Source organism: Tympanuchus pallidicinctus, unplaced genomic scaffold (genome assembly GCF_026119805.1).
Source record: "Tympanuchus pallidicinctus isolate F22 unplaced genomic scaffold, pur_lepc_1.0 scaffold4, whole genome shotgun sequence".
Lineage (NCBI taxonomy): Eukaryota > Metazoa > Chordata > Aves > Galliformes > Phasianidae > Tympanuchus > Tympanuchus pallidicinctus.
In genome coordinates, this window is record NW_026294758.1 from 39,535,334 (window position 1) to 39,553,931 (window position 18,598).

The window sequence follows — 18,598 nt, forward strand, 5'->3', positions numbered from 1 at the left end:
TTCAGATTTGTATCTGAAGATATCAATCACACGGCACGACTGCCACTGCTGCAGCCTCACCATCGCCTAGCCCTCAGTGCCATGTCAATTCACATCCAGCTGGTACCAAACACGGTGGTTCTGGAGAGCTAAAGTGAAAGAGAAGCAGTAACTGCGATCACATTTGGACCTTCTGGCTCTTGAAGCTCCATGGATGTTACCACACCAACAGGATGCTTTCCTACATTTTATCTGAGTGCGAAGAAACCTTAAGGGAAGAAACTCCCATATACTACACAGGGAGCAACTCACTGCACACATGCCTCACAGAGCCACACTCTCAGAAGAGCTCTGCGGTGATGAGAGCAGTGGAGCTGCTCACAGGCTGTGGGGGCCATGAGCAGCTGCAGCCGTATCAGGGACCACTGAGGTGGCACCCAGCTGTTACTGTAAAGGGGCCCCGCACGCTGGAATGTTTTGGTTTGATAGGAAGGCACCGCTGGAAGCACTGGGAGTTCTGTGAAGACTCGGTGCTTCCTCAGCATCAGTCAGACATGGATTACCTTCCAGCTGTTTGAGTGGGTGGCAGAATTGGGCTGAAAAGACAGAAGCCGGGAAACAAAAAAGGGTCTCACAGATTCTGTGCATTATACAGTTTGGGATTGAAGGAGTTGATGTCATTTCCCAGAGCTCATAAGGACCCGAATTTAACAAAGATGTGAGTGTGTCCCAAATGCCCCAACATAATATGATTCCTAAAGAAAAAGCCTGGTAAGCTACAGCCTCACTGCAGAATGTTACAGTGGGAATGGCATTTCTGCAGCAGCAGGCTGTGATGCACAACAGCACTGCTGATGTCACGAGCAGCGGAGCAGGGCAGGGAAGGCCCCGCCGTGCCCGGACGGTGGGGCACGGAGTCACCGCGGGTCCTCTCCCGGCCCTCCCAGCATCACGCCCAGCAGGCCCGGCACCGGCTCCCATCTCGGCCCACGGGGCCGCTGGGGAGAAACGCAGGAGGGCTGTTGCCTCACACACCCCTCCCCCCGAGGACCGGCGCCTCCGGCCGCGCGGCGATGTCGCTCCCCCCGAGTGTCCGCCACCAGGACCTCGCCGCGGGCGGCGGTAGCCGGGGGCTGCCCCGTCCGGGCGCGGGGCGGGGCGGGGCCCGGCGGCTGTGCGGGCTCTGCGCACCCCTCGGAGCGCGGAGCGGATTGGCGGCGGGCAGGGCAGTGACATCAGCCGGCGCACTTTCCATTGGCCGGCCGGTTGCTGGGACGGCAGGGCTCCCGGCGAGACACTTAACCCGCGAGGCGCTGGGCGACCCCCTCCGAGCCGCCCCCCCCGCCTCGACCCGCGCCCCCCGCCCGCCCCGCGGCCAGGACCGCGGTCTCCCGGGGTATTCGACGCGCCCGCTGCCCCGAAGGGCCGCCGCCATCGGCGCGCCTACGTCCCGCGCTTGGCATCGCCCTTTTAAGCGGGCGCGGCGGGGCGCCCGGAGTAGCACGCGGCCTGCGCAGGGAGCGCGGCGATTGGCGGGGCGGGCGGCGGGCGGACACACCCCCCGCCAAAAGGCGCCCGCGAGCGGCGGGGGGAGAAGGTAAACAGAGCCGGGCGGCCCTGCCCGCCGACCAATCGGGGGGGCGGGCGGGAGGGGGCTCCGCGCCTGACGTGATGGGCCGCGGCGCGGCCGTGCCCCGGCAGCAGCGCGCGGGGCGGGCGGGCGGCGCGGCGGGCGCTCTGCACTCTTCTCCCGCGGCGCCCGGCTCCCGGCCGCGCCGGCTCCCCCCCGCCGGCTGCGCGCCGCCCCCGGGGGGCGGCGGTGAGGGCGCTGCCCGCCCGCCCTCGCGCCGCCGCCGCTCTTTATCTGCCCGCCCCCCGCTTCGCCGCCCTGTCCCGCTCGGCGGACGCCCCGCGCCCCGCCGCCCCGGCGCCTGGCGGGCCATGGCGTGCGGCGGCGCGGCCCCGGCGGTCCCGCGCTGACGGCCCCGCCGCGCCCACGGACCGGGCGCGGGCACGGCGCGGCCGCAGCATGTCGGCCGTCGCCTACGTGGACTTCGTGGCGGCGCAGTGCCTGGTGTCTATCTCCAACCGCTCGGCCGGACCCCCCACCCCCGAGACGGCGGCGCGGCTGAAGGTGCCGGGGGAGGCGGAGACGGGCCGCGAGATGCGCGACCCGCGGGACGCCTGGAAGGACTACTGCGCCCTGCTGGCCATCGCCAAGAGCCTGCTGGAGCTGAACAAGTACCGCCCGCTGCCCGCGCCCTCGGTCTGCAGCGACAGCCTCGAGAGCCCCGACGAAGACGCGGGCTCCGACAGCGACGCGGCCGCTACCTCGCCGTGCTCCGGCCCCGCGCCCGCGCCGCCCTCCCGCCTGCGCGGCACCGCCGCCGCCGCCGCCCCCAAGGCGAAGCTGGCGGCCGAGAAGCGGCACAAGTGCCCATACAGCGGCTGCGGCAAGGTGTACGGCAAGTCCTCGCACCTGAAGGCGCACTACCGGGTGCACACAGGTCAGCGCCGCCGGGCGGGAGCCGCGTGTCCTCGGGTGAACCCGGCCAGCGCCGCGCCGCCCCGCGCCCCTCCTCCCGCTGCCCGCGCGCGCCCCCCCGCGCGCTGCCTTTCTCCACTCTTCTCCCTTCGCTCCTTTCACCGTTTTTCCACCGCTCCCGTCCCCCCTTTTTCGCCCCCTCCCCGGGCAGCGCCGCGGACCGGGACCGGGAACACGGATTGCGGGGTGGGGGAGGCGCGGCCGCTCCGGGCGGGGCTGCGGGGTTGCCTGCGGCAGCCGGGGAGCGGGTTGGGGAGTGCGGGAAGGCAGCTGAGTGGGGAGGGTCCGCCCGGCACACGGCGCTGTCCTGGGGCGGGCGAGCGGGTGCGGCGCTTCCCGGGGCCGTGAGGGAGGAGGGCGTGGCGGAGCGGGACCCGGCGCGAGGAAGGAGCTGCTGCGGCGCTGCCTCCGGATCACGGTTGCGGGGATTTCTCTGCTTTTTTCCCCTTTTTTTTTTTTTTTTTTTTTTCTTTTTTTTTCCCCCTTTAATCCTTCAGTGCGAGCGGCCGAGCTCGGAATGACGTGTGTGAGCCGCTGTTGGGGTCACGGTGCAGAGCACCTGCCTAAAAACTGCCCCGAAATCAGGGGTTGAGCGCTGGATCGGGGAGGAGCGGCTCACAGTGACAAACGCTGCCCGCGCGTATTTCATGCGGTTCGCATATGCATAATAGACTGGCGCTTCTCTCTGCGCTGTGTCTGTTGGCAGCGACGGTAAGTGGCCAAGTACAACGCCCCGCTCCCGGCAGATCGCACCGCGGGCGCTGCCCGAGTCCTGAGCGCCGGCACAGAGCTGCCCCAGCGGGGGGCGGTGCCGCCCCCTGCCCGACCCGCGGTCATCGGCATGGAGAGCCAAGCGCTCTTGCGCTCGGGGAACCGGAATGTAACCGAGCCCTGCTGCGGGAGCTTGGCTCACAGCGGCAGAGAAAAGGGATTGGCACCGTTTCTGCGTAGTGCCCAATGCCCGGATACCCGCTCCGGTCTGGGAACCAACGCAGGCACGCGCGGGGCGGCGTGCAGGGGATGACGTGCAGAGGGATGCGCGGTGCAGCCCCGCGGTGCTGCAGCGGGCGCGGACGAGAGGCAGCGCCCCGGGGCGGGGGGTTCGGTTCGGCCTCCGACTGCTGCGTGGGCAGCGCGCTGCAGGCTCCAGAGCACCGAGGTCCGGCGCCTCCCAGCGCGGACAGGTAATTGCTGCGGGTGGAAGCACGAGCGATGCCGCTGGTGCCAATTGTTTTTAATAGATGGCAGAACAATTCCATAGCAACAGTGGGATTCGATTGGACCTCCAGAGTTATTCATAGCAGCGTACTGCAGAGCATTAGTACTCCCTTCTCAGTACCATTTTCTTCCCCCCCCCCCGCCTTTTTTTTTTTTTTTTTTAATTATTATTAAATATTTTCTGTGCTGTTTCTGAGCCTCTTGAATCACTCCCATTCACCTTCCATCAGGCCACCAAATTAAATCACTAGATTGCTCTCTTGTTGCTCCATTGCCTTTACTTGAAGCAGTTATACAGCTGTGGGTAGAAGGTTCCTTGTCTTATAACTCCTGGTCTTACAAAATAATTCTGTTTACCTGTGAGCTTCTAGTAACAGCATCTACCCTTATGTTGAACGGACACTCACTGGAGTGTAGAGTTGGGATCCAAAGCTCATGGGACCATCTCTTTGGTAAGCTGATGGGGAGTGCGAAACAAAGTGTCAATGAAGGCAGAAGATCAGAAGACAAGAGACTTGATGTTCCAAAGTTAGAATTCTGTATCTTATGAATACTGTTTTAATATTCCTTGTTCAGAGGTACCCCTTATTTCAGAAACCAAAAATACTTGTACCCATTTCCTTAGAGTTCAGCCCTATCAGCCTACAGTCCAGAGGACCCAGGTTGGCTGTTTATCAGAACCCATTGGCAGCACTGGCCTTAGGAGTGCCATCTGCTAATAGCACTATACACCCTCTGCCTGCAGCACACTGTGCTTGGTAGGACGTGGTGGGGTAAGGTGAGGAGGGAGCCAGGCAGCCTGAGCCCAACCCTGACCTGCAGGGACAGTCCTTTTGTTTCTCACCAGGTCACTTGGTGCTTCTGGCATGTGATCAGACACTCCTTCACTCATTCATGCATGCAAACCTGCATGCGTGCAAAAGCCTGTGAACGTGAGGGCAAGCCTGCAGCTGAAGCTAAGCCATTGCCTTGCCTCTATCATCACTGCAAGTAGCTTGAAGTTGGTTGTTTGGGTTCTGAGGGCATGAGCTCGGGTAGGAACTCTGTGCAGGCTACTCTTGGTAGCAGCAGCCCCAAGAGGCATGGGTGGCACTTTGTGTAGGAGAGCCGAGGTGGCATTGTCCCTGCAGCTCACAGCAAGAAGCTGCGTCAGGAAGGCAGGTGGAGGAGCAGGCCTACAAAGTGACCTTATCTCAGTCTCTTAGGCATCCCCTCCCTCCTGGGACAATACTAGTTTGCACAGGATGTGCAAACGCAGCTAGAGTTTGGCTGTGGCGGGGGGGATTGCAGGAGCATTGTCTCTACAAGATACTCTCTAGTATGGAGGTGACATGGCCAAGCCCTGCAGGATGCTCCCAGGGGGCCTTCCGAGCAGAGGAGAGATGTGAACAAGACCAGAGGTCAGGAGGCAATGAACAACTGCCAAGCAAGAAAATGAGCAATAGCAAATTCACAGAGGGTTACCGTGAAAATGTAGAGACTCTTAAATAGGTTGGTTTGGAGGTTTGCTTGTGGCTGGTAATGTGTAGAGTTATTGTGAGCCTCAGAAATGAGGGGAGGGTGGGGTTGTCAGAGCAGGATGTGCAGGATTTCCAAGGGAAGCAGGAAAGGCACGTGGGTGCACACACCGTCTGGTCAGAAGCACTGGGCAGGGAGCAAACAGCAAGGCAGTGAAAGGAGAGAAACTGCCTGGAGAAACTTAAATTAGGAGTATTTATTTGTTATGACAGTGTGAATCCAAGCTAGTCAAAGAGCATATGGCTACTGAGGGCAGGCCCTCATGGTTAGGAAGATGGGACAGAGGGGATACCGTAAATTGGTCTCTGAGATGCCTCTTGCAAGACGGATCAGAGTTTACTTGTCTGCGGAAGTATATCCCAATTGATGGGGAGTTCACATTTAGATCAGATGCCCATGATGAAGAGCTTAGAAACTCCAAAATTGTGTTTGTGTGAAAAGTCCACCCTCATCAACTGCCTTTTCATCCAGCCCTGTAATTGTTGAGACCACATCCAAGCCACATGAAGAGCTTTGTAGCAAGGCAGCTGATGGATCCTTGAGTTGTCCTTGCCCTGCGTCTAAGAGATGTTCAGCAGTTGGCTGTGGGCAGAGGCCACGGTTGGCATTGGGTGAAGGGAAGCTGAGGAGCATATCTGGTGGAAAGGGAGAAGAACACTGCAGCTGCTCAGTGCTGCAGTCTAGATATCATGTTGCCTTTCCAGCCCCCTATCAATTTGGTTCTGACTGTGCTGCTTGTCGTTTGTGTTCTAGATTACCGCTAGCTTGACAGACTGTACAGATGCTGATGTATTGACAATCCTCTGCTTGCCCAGAGCATTTTTAGGTATATCGTGGGAGCATAATCTGAAATTTAGCATTTTAAGTCCTTCTTATCCAGCTCATGCAATGTCAAATTGCCAGTTCCTTTAGAAAAAGATGAGCAAGAAATTGAGCTATTAGGACATTTTTGACAAAATCAGACCTCCATGTGAAGCTCCTTTTCTCAAGAGTTAACAAAAATGTGTAAATTGCTAGAGTTCTGCTAGGCACGTTTCCAGGGCTCAGAGAAATATGACTGTACTGACTGGAATTGCTGCCAGCTGAGTAAGGTAGGCACAAATTCTCAAGTGCTGTGTTTCCTGATTTTCACTTGTTTGGTTTTCTTTTGTGTTGTTTTTTGTTTTGTTTTTCTTTTCCTCTTTTAAAAATACAAACGTTAAGCAACTGCATGTGTCACAGTGCAGTAGCACTCCAGAAATATTTTTTATTTAAAAAAAAACAAACATGTTTAATGGAGTGCATGTGTAGGATAGAAGCAGTGAGCAGGCATCACCCACTCCTGTTTCCAGATGGCAATACTGAAAATTCAGCTCTGTTGAGTTCCTGCACTCTGTTCTACGACACTGATGACTGTGGGTAGGTGTCAGCTGCTTCTGTCAGCTCTGTGGATCCTCCTGGGAGTGACCACTCCCCACCACAGTCTGCCATTCTGTTCTGCACTGTGCTGCCCTTCCTTGCCTCACTGATCTCTGAGGCCTGTGGCTGGAGGAGGTGAGTTAAGACTAACAGGCCAGACGGACAGCAAAGCAGTATGCTTCCAGTAACTTTTGTTTGTGGTGTTGTGGTACTTCATCCATGTCAGGTAAGGGGGAATTGCCTGGGAACACTATCTTGCCATAATTTGAAGGGTCTGTTGAAATACTGGCTATTAAATTCACACTAGATTGCTGAAAGTTATCTTCCTAAATGCATGTAAAAGTGACACCAGTCCATCCAGTAAGGGATAGGCAGAAGTCATTAAGCACAGTCTGTGTGCACTGCTGGCCTCCAGTACTGAGGTCATCTGCACGTGAGCAGTCTGAAAAGACAGCAGCTATGAGAGGCAAGCGAACTTGGCTTGTGTCCTCTTGCCTGGGATGGGCCAGTTTGGCTATGGAAACTCTGATCCAGTTCTGCAACCAGCTGCAGCACTGGTCTTTTCAGGGCCAGGTCCTCCATTGGAAGCCAAAGAAAGGCCAGAGGACACAGGGAGAGCTGGGGAGTCCCAGTAGGTCAGCAGTTTGGTGCCTGGACTCCTGTGTGCTGGGAGGTACTCCTCCAGGACACCTGGCCATAAAACTTCCCGACACAAAATGTCTGTGCTGAACTGTTCCTTTCTGCAGCTGGAGGGTAGGGAAGCATGCTGAGATACCTCACATGGTGTGTCATGGAACAGTTCTGGAAGCTGAAAAGCATGTTTCCAGGTCCCTGCTCTGCTGAAGTCTGAGGAGAATCCTCTCTGACTGGGAAAAATTTCTGCTCCTTACCTTGTGAGAGCTGTCCTCCCCTCTGGAAAGCATTTAATTATGAAGAGAGGACAGTTATGAAGAAGCTTAAGCCCAGAGTTTTTCGATCCTGTATAAATGCCCTGAGCATCAGTTCAGAAGTTGATTTCTCCCCATTGCTCAGTCAATATTTAAGTATTTCTGCAAAATGGAGGAAGTTCAAATGAAGATAAGATAGAAAAGGAAAAGAGGTAGAAGCTTATTGAAAGGACCCAAAAATCTACCGCCAAGGACACTCTGCTCACTTATGACTAGTGTAGATTTAAATCTCTGATGAGATTTTTCACCGTCCAGAGTCTCCTACTGACTGATAGGTACAAGGATGTACAATTCCACATAGAATTGTTTTTTGTAAGACAGGGAGGGAGGGGTGCTAGTAGAGAGTCTTAAGGATGCACCTTACCTCTGGTGATGTATCAGATTACTGGTAGGACTAAGTCTTGCTGGGCTGCAGGGATGAGATGTGGCTCCCAGCAGCTCAGCAGCGGTGGCTCTTAGCAGATGGATTTGCATCTGCTCTTTTGAAAGAAACTCAAGCACCTGCACTTATAAGTAGCTATTGAATGGTGGTTTTAAGGATGTTAGAGTAGTGTAAATACGTGCTGAAAGCAGCATTTTAAAATCTTAATCTTCCTGTGATATTCAGTCCTGAGTGCTGGTGAAATAAACCCCTTTGTGCAACCCCTCTGCCCTGTGCCTATCCTGTAAGCAGTGTATGATCTTCATCCAAGATGGGCTGGCCATGGTTTAAGTATTCCAAAAACCCTTGTTCTCTGCAAGCAATACCTAGTGTCCTCACTGCTCTGTTGTTTCTCATCAGCTTCTCTACTCTGTGGCTGCCATGTGTTTTAATGCTTCAATTTTTTGGAACATCTCAGAACAGGAAAAAGGCAGCCTGAAAAGCCTTCAGTCTGTAGGCCCAGAAATGGGCGTTCAGATATTTGTAAGTTCCATCTTCATCATAGCATCTTGCAAGTGGACGTTCTGTCAGAATCCAGTGTCACACGAGAAATTATTCATTCATATGTGTAGGACAGGCAGCTACAATGAATGAGAAAAGTAAGAGGCTTAAGATATAGCAGTCTTCTGGCAAGGAAGAAAGACTGCCCTTACCCTAAATTTTTTTCTTGTAGTGAACATGTTCTACTTAGTTGTCTACAGAGCCTGTGATTCTTCAGGAGACACTGAGACACTCAGGAGTGGCAGCTGAGTGGGTTCGCAGGAAAGTATGGGAAAAACAGAAAAGGTTATAATTGTTGTATCTAAGCCAAGGAACTATTGTTCAGGAGCAGGTCTTCTCCGGGTACCATGATTTTCTGGGAAAGTTTGAGCTCCACAGCCTCAAAGATTCTGGAGGATTTTATAAGATGCAGGCAGGAATTACATTTTCTTATTTGAACCATCCACAGTTGATTATGCACATTGAAGCTATGGACATGCTTTTTTTCCCCTATTTTTCTTCTGCCTTCCCACAGACCTGTTATTAGTGGTATTAGACTTGTTTTCCTAAGGTAGTTTTCCCTTTCCTTATGGCAAAAGATTTTACTCTTTGAGCTTTCCTTGTTTCTATGCTTTCTCTTTTCCATCTTTCCTCTCATCATCTCATCTTTGATGGAATGGGTCAGAAATGCACAACCTGCTCTTGTGCAGTACACCTGGTTTTTCAGGTGGTGCTATGAGCAGAGATGGATGTTGCTGCAGCAGAAGATGGTGGCTAGCTGTGCCATGTTCACAGCCAGAGACAAAGTGAGAGTCAAGCACGGGTGCTATGTTCCATAAGTCAAACTTGGAGTGATTCTTCAGTTTTGATGCGTAATACTTCATTAGTTGCTGCTATGAATATCTGGCAGAATAGTTCTACTGTGTGCCTGGTGGTCTCTTCTTTAATATGCAAGTTTGTCAGGGATGTCCATTCATGCAGCTGTAGCTACAATCCATTTGACTTAGTATCGTTAGCCTTGATGGCAATCTATCCTGTGTTACCACAGATCCTGGTGTCCAACTTCACTTCTGTCAGCCAGAAAAATAGTACAAGACTAGCAAAGCAACCATCTTGGTTAGACTGTCTTCCACAACAACAGACATCTCTGAATGTCTTTTGTGAAGTCAATGCTCAAGCAATTTTTGTAATTCACTTAAAATTATTAGCTCATCACAGAAGCTCTATTTGTTCCAGTACCCGTGTATGCCCTGTTAAAGATAAATGTAGAAGTGTCAGTTTTATCTTCAGCTGTTCCAAACATGGTTGTTTTTTTTTTTTCTTCTCCTGTATGGGAAAACTATACGCCTATCTGTTGCTTGTCTGAATAAAGTCATCTTTTCTAAAGCTCGCATGAGCTGCAGATCCTAACCTCGGTCATCCAAGTCTAACACAGCATTTCACAGTGAGAAGGCAGATGAGAAATCAGGATCTCAGAACTACCTGCACTATTAACAAGACTGCTAAAGCCCACTCTCTATCTCTCTCTGTCTCTCTCTGTCTCTGTCTGTCTGTCTCTCTCTCTCTCTCTCTCTGTATATATATACATATTTTCTCCCAGAAACCCTTGCTACACAAGAATACCACGTGGGAAAATCAGGAATATTTCATGGTAGGGCAAAAAGCTACTTTCAGTCTAGTCAGAATAAAATCAAAACAAAATGATGTGTAGCTACCTCAGGTTGTACAAAGCAACCAGGATTTAGAGTTTGAACTCTCAGGGAAAGAAGAAATAAACTACTCGCAGTGGAGGGTGGGGAGGAGAAACAGGGATAGAAGGTCAGGTAAAGCAAGAGGAGCAGAGCTTGAGAGGATCTACAGTGGTCTTTGAATCTATGAAATTCAAAGCAAGCCAGGGTTGCAGGAGCAGAGAAGGTCCCTGAAGAACCAACATTAGGTTGCATAGTTATGCCACTTTGGCTTAAACTGTGCCTCCTACTGCACCTCTGGTGGCAAACCAGATAAAGAATGGGAACTCTTGTAGATTAACCCATTCCTGTTATCTGTAAACCAGTTTCTTTCAGCTCTTACTTCTGTGGTTACTTGTGTAACCTGGATATTTCTATTGAAGAGAATTATTTACACCTTTGTATATTTGGGCAGAGTCTATCACACATAGTTTTAAGGTAATGCAGCACACCATTGGCCCTCCCTTCATGATTGGCAGAAACCCAACATCAGGCATGTTTTAGAAATGTAAGTAGCATACTGCCACCAAAGGCAGCCGTGCATAACAACACCCTGTTTTAGTAGTTTGTTCTGTTCATGCCCTAGCCGTACTGCTCTCAAAACTGGTGGGGAAAAATCATATGGAAAAAAGTACCTCAGGATTAGACATGAAACCAAAATGGATGCCTCTGGGTGGAGGCAGCTTGAGCAGCATTGCAGCTGTGCTGTGGCCTGCCCACCTTTGCAACGCCTCTGCTGCTCTAGGAATCAGCATGCCAAACTCAGCCAGCAACTGCAGGGTTCGGCTCTGCAGAGCGCACAGCCATCACCTGTCATCAGGCATCTCTGCCTTGCCTTGAGAGCCTCTCAGTGCATGGTCCGCCGCTGTGCTGCTTCAGACAGTCGGTGAAGTGCTGTCGTTCTGGGTTCACGTAATTGGTGATGGCTCCGTAACTGAGGGGAGCAGCAGGTCTCCAGGCTCAGAGACAAACACTCAGTGCCCAGAGAAGTCTCCCTCCCCCTTGTCTCTCTGCTTGTGGAGTTCCAACACTTCCTTGTGTCGCGGATTATGCCTGGCCTACTTTTACACATGCGTTTCTGAAGCAGTTGTGACAGTCTCCTAGAGCTTGCACCGCCCAAGTGAGGAAACCCTTTCCTGCTGCTGCACTCTGGTGGGTGGCAGGAGATGGCCTGCACCGGGCCCCAGCTCCCTGCTTCAGGAATCGCCACAGTCTGTGTCTGTCAGTGCCCTGAGCCCAGGGCATGACTCCACCACACCAGCCCCCCATGGCCTTCCTGCCTCTGCTCCCAGCCCAAGGGTGGGTGCTTCTGCAGGGAAGATTTTCTTTCCTCCCTTCCCTAGGGGGTGATGTTTGTGCCTGGACATTGCAATGCTGTGAACTGGTATGAGGGATCCCAGGTCAGTGCTGCCTCTTCCCAGAGACTCATGGACCCCTTGCACCCACAGCAGGCAAAATGGCTTTGCAGGGCAGCGATGGTGGTCACACCAGTCCCATCACATTCCAGAAGGAACCAGAAAACAGGTTGTGTTTTTTCTTAACTTCTGCAAGCATCAAAAATTAAACACTGCTTTAAGCAACCAGTTTGGATACTACCACACCTAAACAGTAGAAGCCTGAGCCCCCAGAGTCCATGGCCCGCGGGCTAGGTGCTTGGTCTCTATAGCAAATCAGGCACTTGTCAGGCTGAAGGGCTGTCCTGAGGCAGATGATGGGAATGCATCTTCCAGTAAGGGCTGGGATGCTGAGTTGCCTCTGATGCCCTGGCCATATACGAGATGCCTCCATGCATGCAGGAAGAGTAGTACCACTGAAATGCACAGGATGCTGAGTGTGGGCAATGGGCAGAACATGGGCAGACAAGATCCGTGACCCTATTGTGCGGTGCCTGCTGGTGCCACACTGACTTGTAGCTGCAGCCAAGGCCTTGACACGTGTGGGTGAACACACAGCTTTAATTAAGTTAATATCTTTTACACAGGCAGTGGTTGTTCAGAAGGGCTTCCAACTATGTTGAAAGGAGCACAGCAGGGAGATGAGAGGTCTGTAAGAAAGCCCTGCAGGCCAGGGTGGCTTGGGGCTCCATCTCTTCCACTATGATGTACCAAACACTGATCAGCCAGGCTCAGAGCAGTCTGTGCAGCAGGTAGCACCATGTAAGTAGAATGCTGAACCATTGCAACATCAGTGTTATTTAAGAGACTTCCACCAAGAGCCCGTTTATCTCCAGAATCTCAGCTTATCTGATCCATTGTCAAATGTCTCCTCACCATGGCATCCTTGGGATGCCAAGGGCCATTGCCCTGGCCCCTCACCACACTCCATTCTCCTCCCAGGACCTCAGTGTTTCACTCCTGGCTGTCCTCCTTCCTGCTGCATTATCCATGCTGGTCTTCAGTCTTTGTTCTCAGCTGATGTGGCTGGGGAATTCTCAAGGGCGCACGCTCTTGTAAAGGACTCTTTTTCTCGCAATCTACAAATGTAAAGGGAGTTCATGTTTTGTGCCGAACTGCACAGTACCAAGAAATACTGGAGTTCTTCAAATTTCTTTCCAATTCTTCCAAGATGGAAAACTCCTGGGACAGTTTTTATATTTCATGGTTGACTATAAATAGCTGTCACATAGCTGTCATTTTTATTCCCTTCAGGAGATTCTTAAGAAAAGGAATTAAGGCATCAAACAGCTCTGGTACATGATGTATGTGACTGAAAGCTTTTGTGCAAGCCTAAACGTTTTTTATTTCCTTTTGTGTCACGGAATAGTCAGCTTTGCAAAGACATTTGTGCAAGGTCCAGGCAGACTGCAGGGCTGAACCGCAGGAATCGGGAGTGTCTGGAAGGTGACAGTAGGTATTGTTCACTCCTCTCAACCTTGCTTTTAAAACAAAGGTGCGGTATGTTCTAGGTTAAGGTGTTTGGTTTGGTTCTTTGCCACTGCTGCAAACATTCATACCGGTAGAGCTGTGATAACAAAATAGTCCTGCCTGCAGATTGAACATTTAAAAGACGGAGGGGAGAACACTGCCTGCTGGAACATCTCAAACTTCTGGGGGAAGGGAGGTGAGGGGGCAGAAGCCTTCCACTGGCAGTCATCATGGTTTCTGCCCTGCAGATTTTCAGCCCTGAGGCTGCAGTGCTCTTCCAGTTCCCTCCCTGCTCAGTCCTTCCTAAGCAGGAATTGCAGGTGAAGGATTTTCTTTGGCTGCTTTTCTAATAGTTACAGATGGTTCTGTTCAGCAGAATGGAAGTACCAGAGGAGCAATACCAGCATTCCCCTCTCAAACCGTTGTAGTGCACTCGACATAAGGAACACAGAGGCGTAGGCAGGTCTCATCTGTTGTTATGACAGTCTGTGGGGTCATGTAAGTCTCTGCACTGGAGCTCGAGCTGCATGCCGTTACAGGGGTTTTGGCTCATGTGGGCGGTGAGAGCAACACCTGACTGAGTGAATCGTCAGCAGCTCAGCTGATGGGAAGCAAAGGCCGCATCCCTCCGGTCAGTGCTGCCTGCAGTCCCCCTGCTGCTTGAACACTTTGTCATGCTTTTCTCCCTGCAGGCGAGCGGCCGTTCCCCTGCACATGGCCTGACTGCCTTAAAAAGTTCTCCCGCTCCGACGAGCTCACCCGGCACTACCGCACCCACACCGGCGAGAAGCAGTTTCGGTGCCCTCTCTGCGAGAAGCGCTTCATGCGGAGCGACCACCTGACGAAGCACGCTCGCCGCCACACTGAGTTCCACCCCAGCATGATCAAGCGATCCAAAAAGTCCAGCTCTGGTTCCTTGTGAAGGCAGAGCTGGCCCAGGAAAGGGAGCGGGGTGCAAGAGCCACAGCTGTGGCCCGGAGAGCAGTGGCAGAGGAGGCCCCGCTCACCATCAGGAAGCACATGTAGCTGATGTCCAAAACCTAAGCACTCGGCGTGCTCAGCTCCTGCTCTCCAGTGCTGGCTGGCAACAGCCATCTTGATGAAGGGGATAGCGGCAAGAGGGAAGGATGGGACCACCACCTTCCCCAGTCTGTCGCGTTCGGACTGGCACACGTATGTCCTGCGGGACGGTCCGGCCAGTGACACCACCGTAGCGTGACTCCGAGGTCTTTGTGATTGCTGTGTCATGAACATGTTTTGTTGAACAATGTAATGCTGCTTGTGTTTAGAGTCTGTCAAGTAAAACCACTTTCCGAGTCACATAAGTAATTCTCAGATATAAACTCCATAGCACATTGTAGAAGTGGGTTTACTTCTATCTCAGAACGATACTTCATTTTAAAAGACTGTTAAGAGAAACATTACATGTGTTACTAATAGCATCCAATTGGTATTCTGAAATAAGGTGAATTTATACTCAAGAAGACCTGTGAAACTAACTGGGTCTTTTTAATTTTTCTTTGTATTAACTATACTTTTGAATATAAGCTGCACTTTTCCAGTAAAAACATGTGTAATTCAAGCAGATACTTACAGCAAAAAACACCGACACAACAATTCAGTCATTTTCTGACCACATGTGTATTTAGCTCTGTTATTCGTTTACCTGGAAAAATACAAGTCAGCCTACATAATGTGGCGGGGAGGATGAGGGCAGAAACATACGTCTCTCAATTGATCTATCTTTTCATTTGTCAATAAATACAGTACTGTACTATAGAAATGCCACTAACAGTGCTTTATTCTGCTGTGTTTTCTTTGAATGGATGCATAACAGCAGCTACCATCTTTATAAACTGCTGCTTTTTTACAGGCTCTTTCTCTTCATACACTTGCCTTAAAGATTTATTCTCTTCATACACGTGCCTAACTCCTACCACATCCAATGGGAGTTCCGTGTGCTTATGGAGAGAGTAGACCTTTCCTTAAGAGCACTCTGCTGATGGAAACAGCTAAATTTATTGTAAAGAGCGCTTCAAAAGGGCTCCTGTATCTCTTGATTGCTGTTTCTGTAGAGTATGAGGGAAAACCATGAGCTAATTGGAAATACAATGCAGAAGATGTGTCCTGATATTCCTTCTGGCTTCAGCTTCCCTGGGTACCGTGCAATCGTACCTGTGTCATATGTGACACATCCAATACTGATCAAGGCAATATTACTTTAAATTTAGAGCTACTTTTTCCTCTCTTTGAGGAATAAAATGATCACTGAACAGAAACTTTCAAATCACGATAATTTTCTGTGCATTTCATCTTCTTTATGTTGAAAACATGAACCATACAAGATTGTTATTTTCCCCCTCCCCAGCTACTTGTAGGGGGGAGAATTATGTTTACACATTATTTCTTCCAGAATCATTCTTTTTCTGTTCTGTTTTTACTCCTTCCTCCAGAAGAGGAAGGGGAGGTGCAGCCCTGCTATAGAGACTTAGGGCCCAATTCATCTCGGGAGTAATCACACTGAAATCTGAAGTGTTTCCACTGCAGATGAATTTAGGTCATTCTGTAAAATTCTGTACATAAAGATCTTGTTAGTTCACCTGCAGTTACAGTATCTTATTGTTTTACCTGATAAAAAGCTTGCTTCCTAGAAACAAATGTTAAGAAATGAACTCAGAGAGTAGAGTATTTTCTTCTACAGTTGTATAAGGCTTTCAGCATTAGAAATCAGTTTGCATATAGTGTTTTTACCTGTGTAGTTCTTGATAAATTCCGTCTATGTGAAGAGAACTGCTTTTAAGGCATTAGGGATACTGAGCAGCCTGTGGAGTAAAAGGGATGTGTTTTCTTCAGTGAAGACATCAGGAAACCAAGCACACTTTCTACCTCCGTTTCAGCTTTGTGAAACATTTATTTTAGAAACCAAACTTTAATTTCTGGTGTCCAAATTGAGTTGTAGGATCTCCTAACAAAAAGAGGTAGCCTCGGTGTTTCTAGTGATCTAGGAATACAGAAATCATTCTGCTTACCAATACTGTTAGCGCTGCCTTGTTGAGTGGTGTCAGGGCCACGCGTCACCCAGTGAGATTCAGTGGAGCATGCCCATTCATCTTCTGTCTTCTCTGTGAAGATCATAGTAAGCTTTCGAGTCTGCCCCACAGCCTGGGTTGCTGCAGTTTTGTAGGGCAAATGCAGTACTTAGAATGTTAAGGCCTGGTCCTGTGAAGTGCACAACACCCTCACTCGCTGTCAACCACAATGGGAAGTCACATCTGATAAGCAGCTCCTAAACCAATATGCAAATGTTTTGGTCACTTAGTTACCTACACATGAAAGCAAATGGCCGGATTCATGGATCCCAGCTTCAATATTTGGGGTAGAATGCACATTTAAGGAAAATGTCATCATTATTTCTTCCATTTCTAAAAGAATTAATGGGGGAGGGAAAGGTACTTAGGTCCACAGAAGAAGGGGAAAACAGACTTAGGTTGTTATCACTGATGACAACAACCTGTTTCTGAAAAAAGAAACAAAATCTGAAACAGTAACAAATTTGCTCTAATACATCCTGTATTTCAGCATAGGATAGACAGCATTAACATGATTCATTAATCACTAGCAGAGGACATGGGGAATAATCAGGTGTAGGGAATTTTATCATTTTATCATGTTGTTCATTAGGGTTTTTAGTTGTTCTTCTAGTAAAGACAAAGAACGGATCTAACACATGAACAAACTCCAGGTTAGTTTTCTGCATCTTGAAGTTAGGTTTTGAAGAGTGTTGCGATGTTTGAAAGAAAAGGAAAATCAAGTTCTCTGATACCATTCGTACTTATTGTACTATTTTGGAAATAATTAATAGTGCTGAAGTTAGGACAGCTCCTCTCCTTGGTTAAGAAAGCCCATTACTATAGAGAAGTCGTGGCTTTAAAGGTATAGCTATACATTTGTCAACATATTTCATTTTTTGAAACAGTTTTTCATGACCGTTATTACAGATCTGTTTTCAGTTTGCAGATGGACTTAGTCCAGCACACACCAGACTGGACTTGTTCTTCAAAATGCTGTTTTACAGATTCATGATCTGTAACACTGTAAAATACCAACCTCCAGCAGTTTAATCAGTTTTATTTTTGTACAGTATTCGTATCCTTTATAAGTTATTTTGCTGTCCTGTTTTGTAAATCACATGAAATTGTAAAAAAAATAAAAGCAAAAAAAAAAAAAAGAAAAAAAATGTAGGCATAGATGTTTTTGTACATATGTATATACATTGTCCAAAAAAAAAAAAAAAAAAAGAAGAAAAAAGAAAAAAAAAAAATGTCGTTCTGAATGTTTGGAGTCAAAAGGTGATCATGTAAACCAGTTTGGATGATTATTAAAAAAACGCTGCTGCACACGATGAAATCCATGAGTGTAGTGCTATATGAACCTGTTTCAAAGGTCCTGGCATTGCTTGTTATTACTAATGAAGCTTTAATCTTGTTTCTCTAGTTTTCCCAGCGATTTTCACAGATGCTCCCTCCCCCCCCAGTGGGCAGGCACTTGCTGTGGCAGTAGGGGTATTCTTCACTGGCCTGCTGTGTCAATGCAGCCGCTGAAGAATCTCACTGGCATTTTCATTCGGGAATAGCTAAAAGCTACCAATACAAAATAACATCATTTGGTACCTGGGAACTGTGCTAGAGTGCGGCAGCAAGGTGGGACCCAAGGGGACACCCCTGCACAATGTGGGCAGAGATGGAGGGGTGGAGGTGTGCCATCCAAATCTAGAACAAAATTTTAAGTATCCTCCAGATACTGGCCTGAAACTGTGTTGGCATTTTCTGCCCTTGTCTGAGTGACCAAAGGACAAATGCATCAAACTCAGCATAGAGAGTTTTCTTTTTTTAGTTTGTCATTGTTTCTACAAATAAAGGACACAGGGTTCATTCCCCAGAGCCTATTCCCCTGCTATCCCATCATAAAAGATGTTCCATACACTTTTTATTCTTACCTTATACTATTTAATATTTGTCCTTAGTGCTCTAAATGGAAAAGGTAACAAAATTTTCCTGATACAGACAGTGCCTCAGCCTAAAGAGGACATTTCCAGCCATTGACATCTAGTGCTCTTTGCTGAATAGTCCTCCCAGGGCTGGTATAATCTTGGCTGGAATAGGCACAGCATGTGAAGACTAGCAGCACTCCCATGGATGCTGGCTGGAAGACTCAAGCAGTGACCTGTGGAAGTGTGACCCTGAACACAGTCCAAACAATTCAGACAGCACAGTTAGTTCTACAAGGAGAATTTTTCATTTCTTCTTTCTGCCGAAGAAACAAGAAAGGGTGCCACCCAGTGCAATAAAATCCCAGTTAAATGCCTGTGGGTTCCTGTGCAACCTGTGACTGCTAGAATGAATTTCCCTTTCATGAGAGTCTAAACCAGAGAGTCTAAGCACTCACTGAGAGCTAAGGAGTCAGGGAGATCTCAGACCTCCAAGGCTTTTGCTTTGGATGCA

The 18,598-nt window shown here is 49.8% G+C and overlaps 1 protein-coding gene across 1 annotated transcript; it reads left to right on the forward strand.

Annotated features, from left to right (window-relative positions):
* The first annotated feature begins 1,964 nt into the window (after nt 1-1,964).
* On the forward strand, nt 1,965-17,047 carry KLF9 (KLF transcription factor 9). Its single transcript, XM_052700848.1, has 2 exons — nt 1,965-2,486; nt 13,790-17,047. Exons 1-2 carry the CDS (start codon nt 2,009-2,011, stop codon nt 14,017-14,019), a joined length of 708 nt encoding a protein of 235 aa, XP_052556808.1. The 5' UTR covers nt 1,965-2,008; the 3' UTR covers nt 14,020-17,047.
* The last annotated feature ends 1,551 nt before the right edge of the window (nt 17,048-18,598 follow it).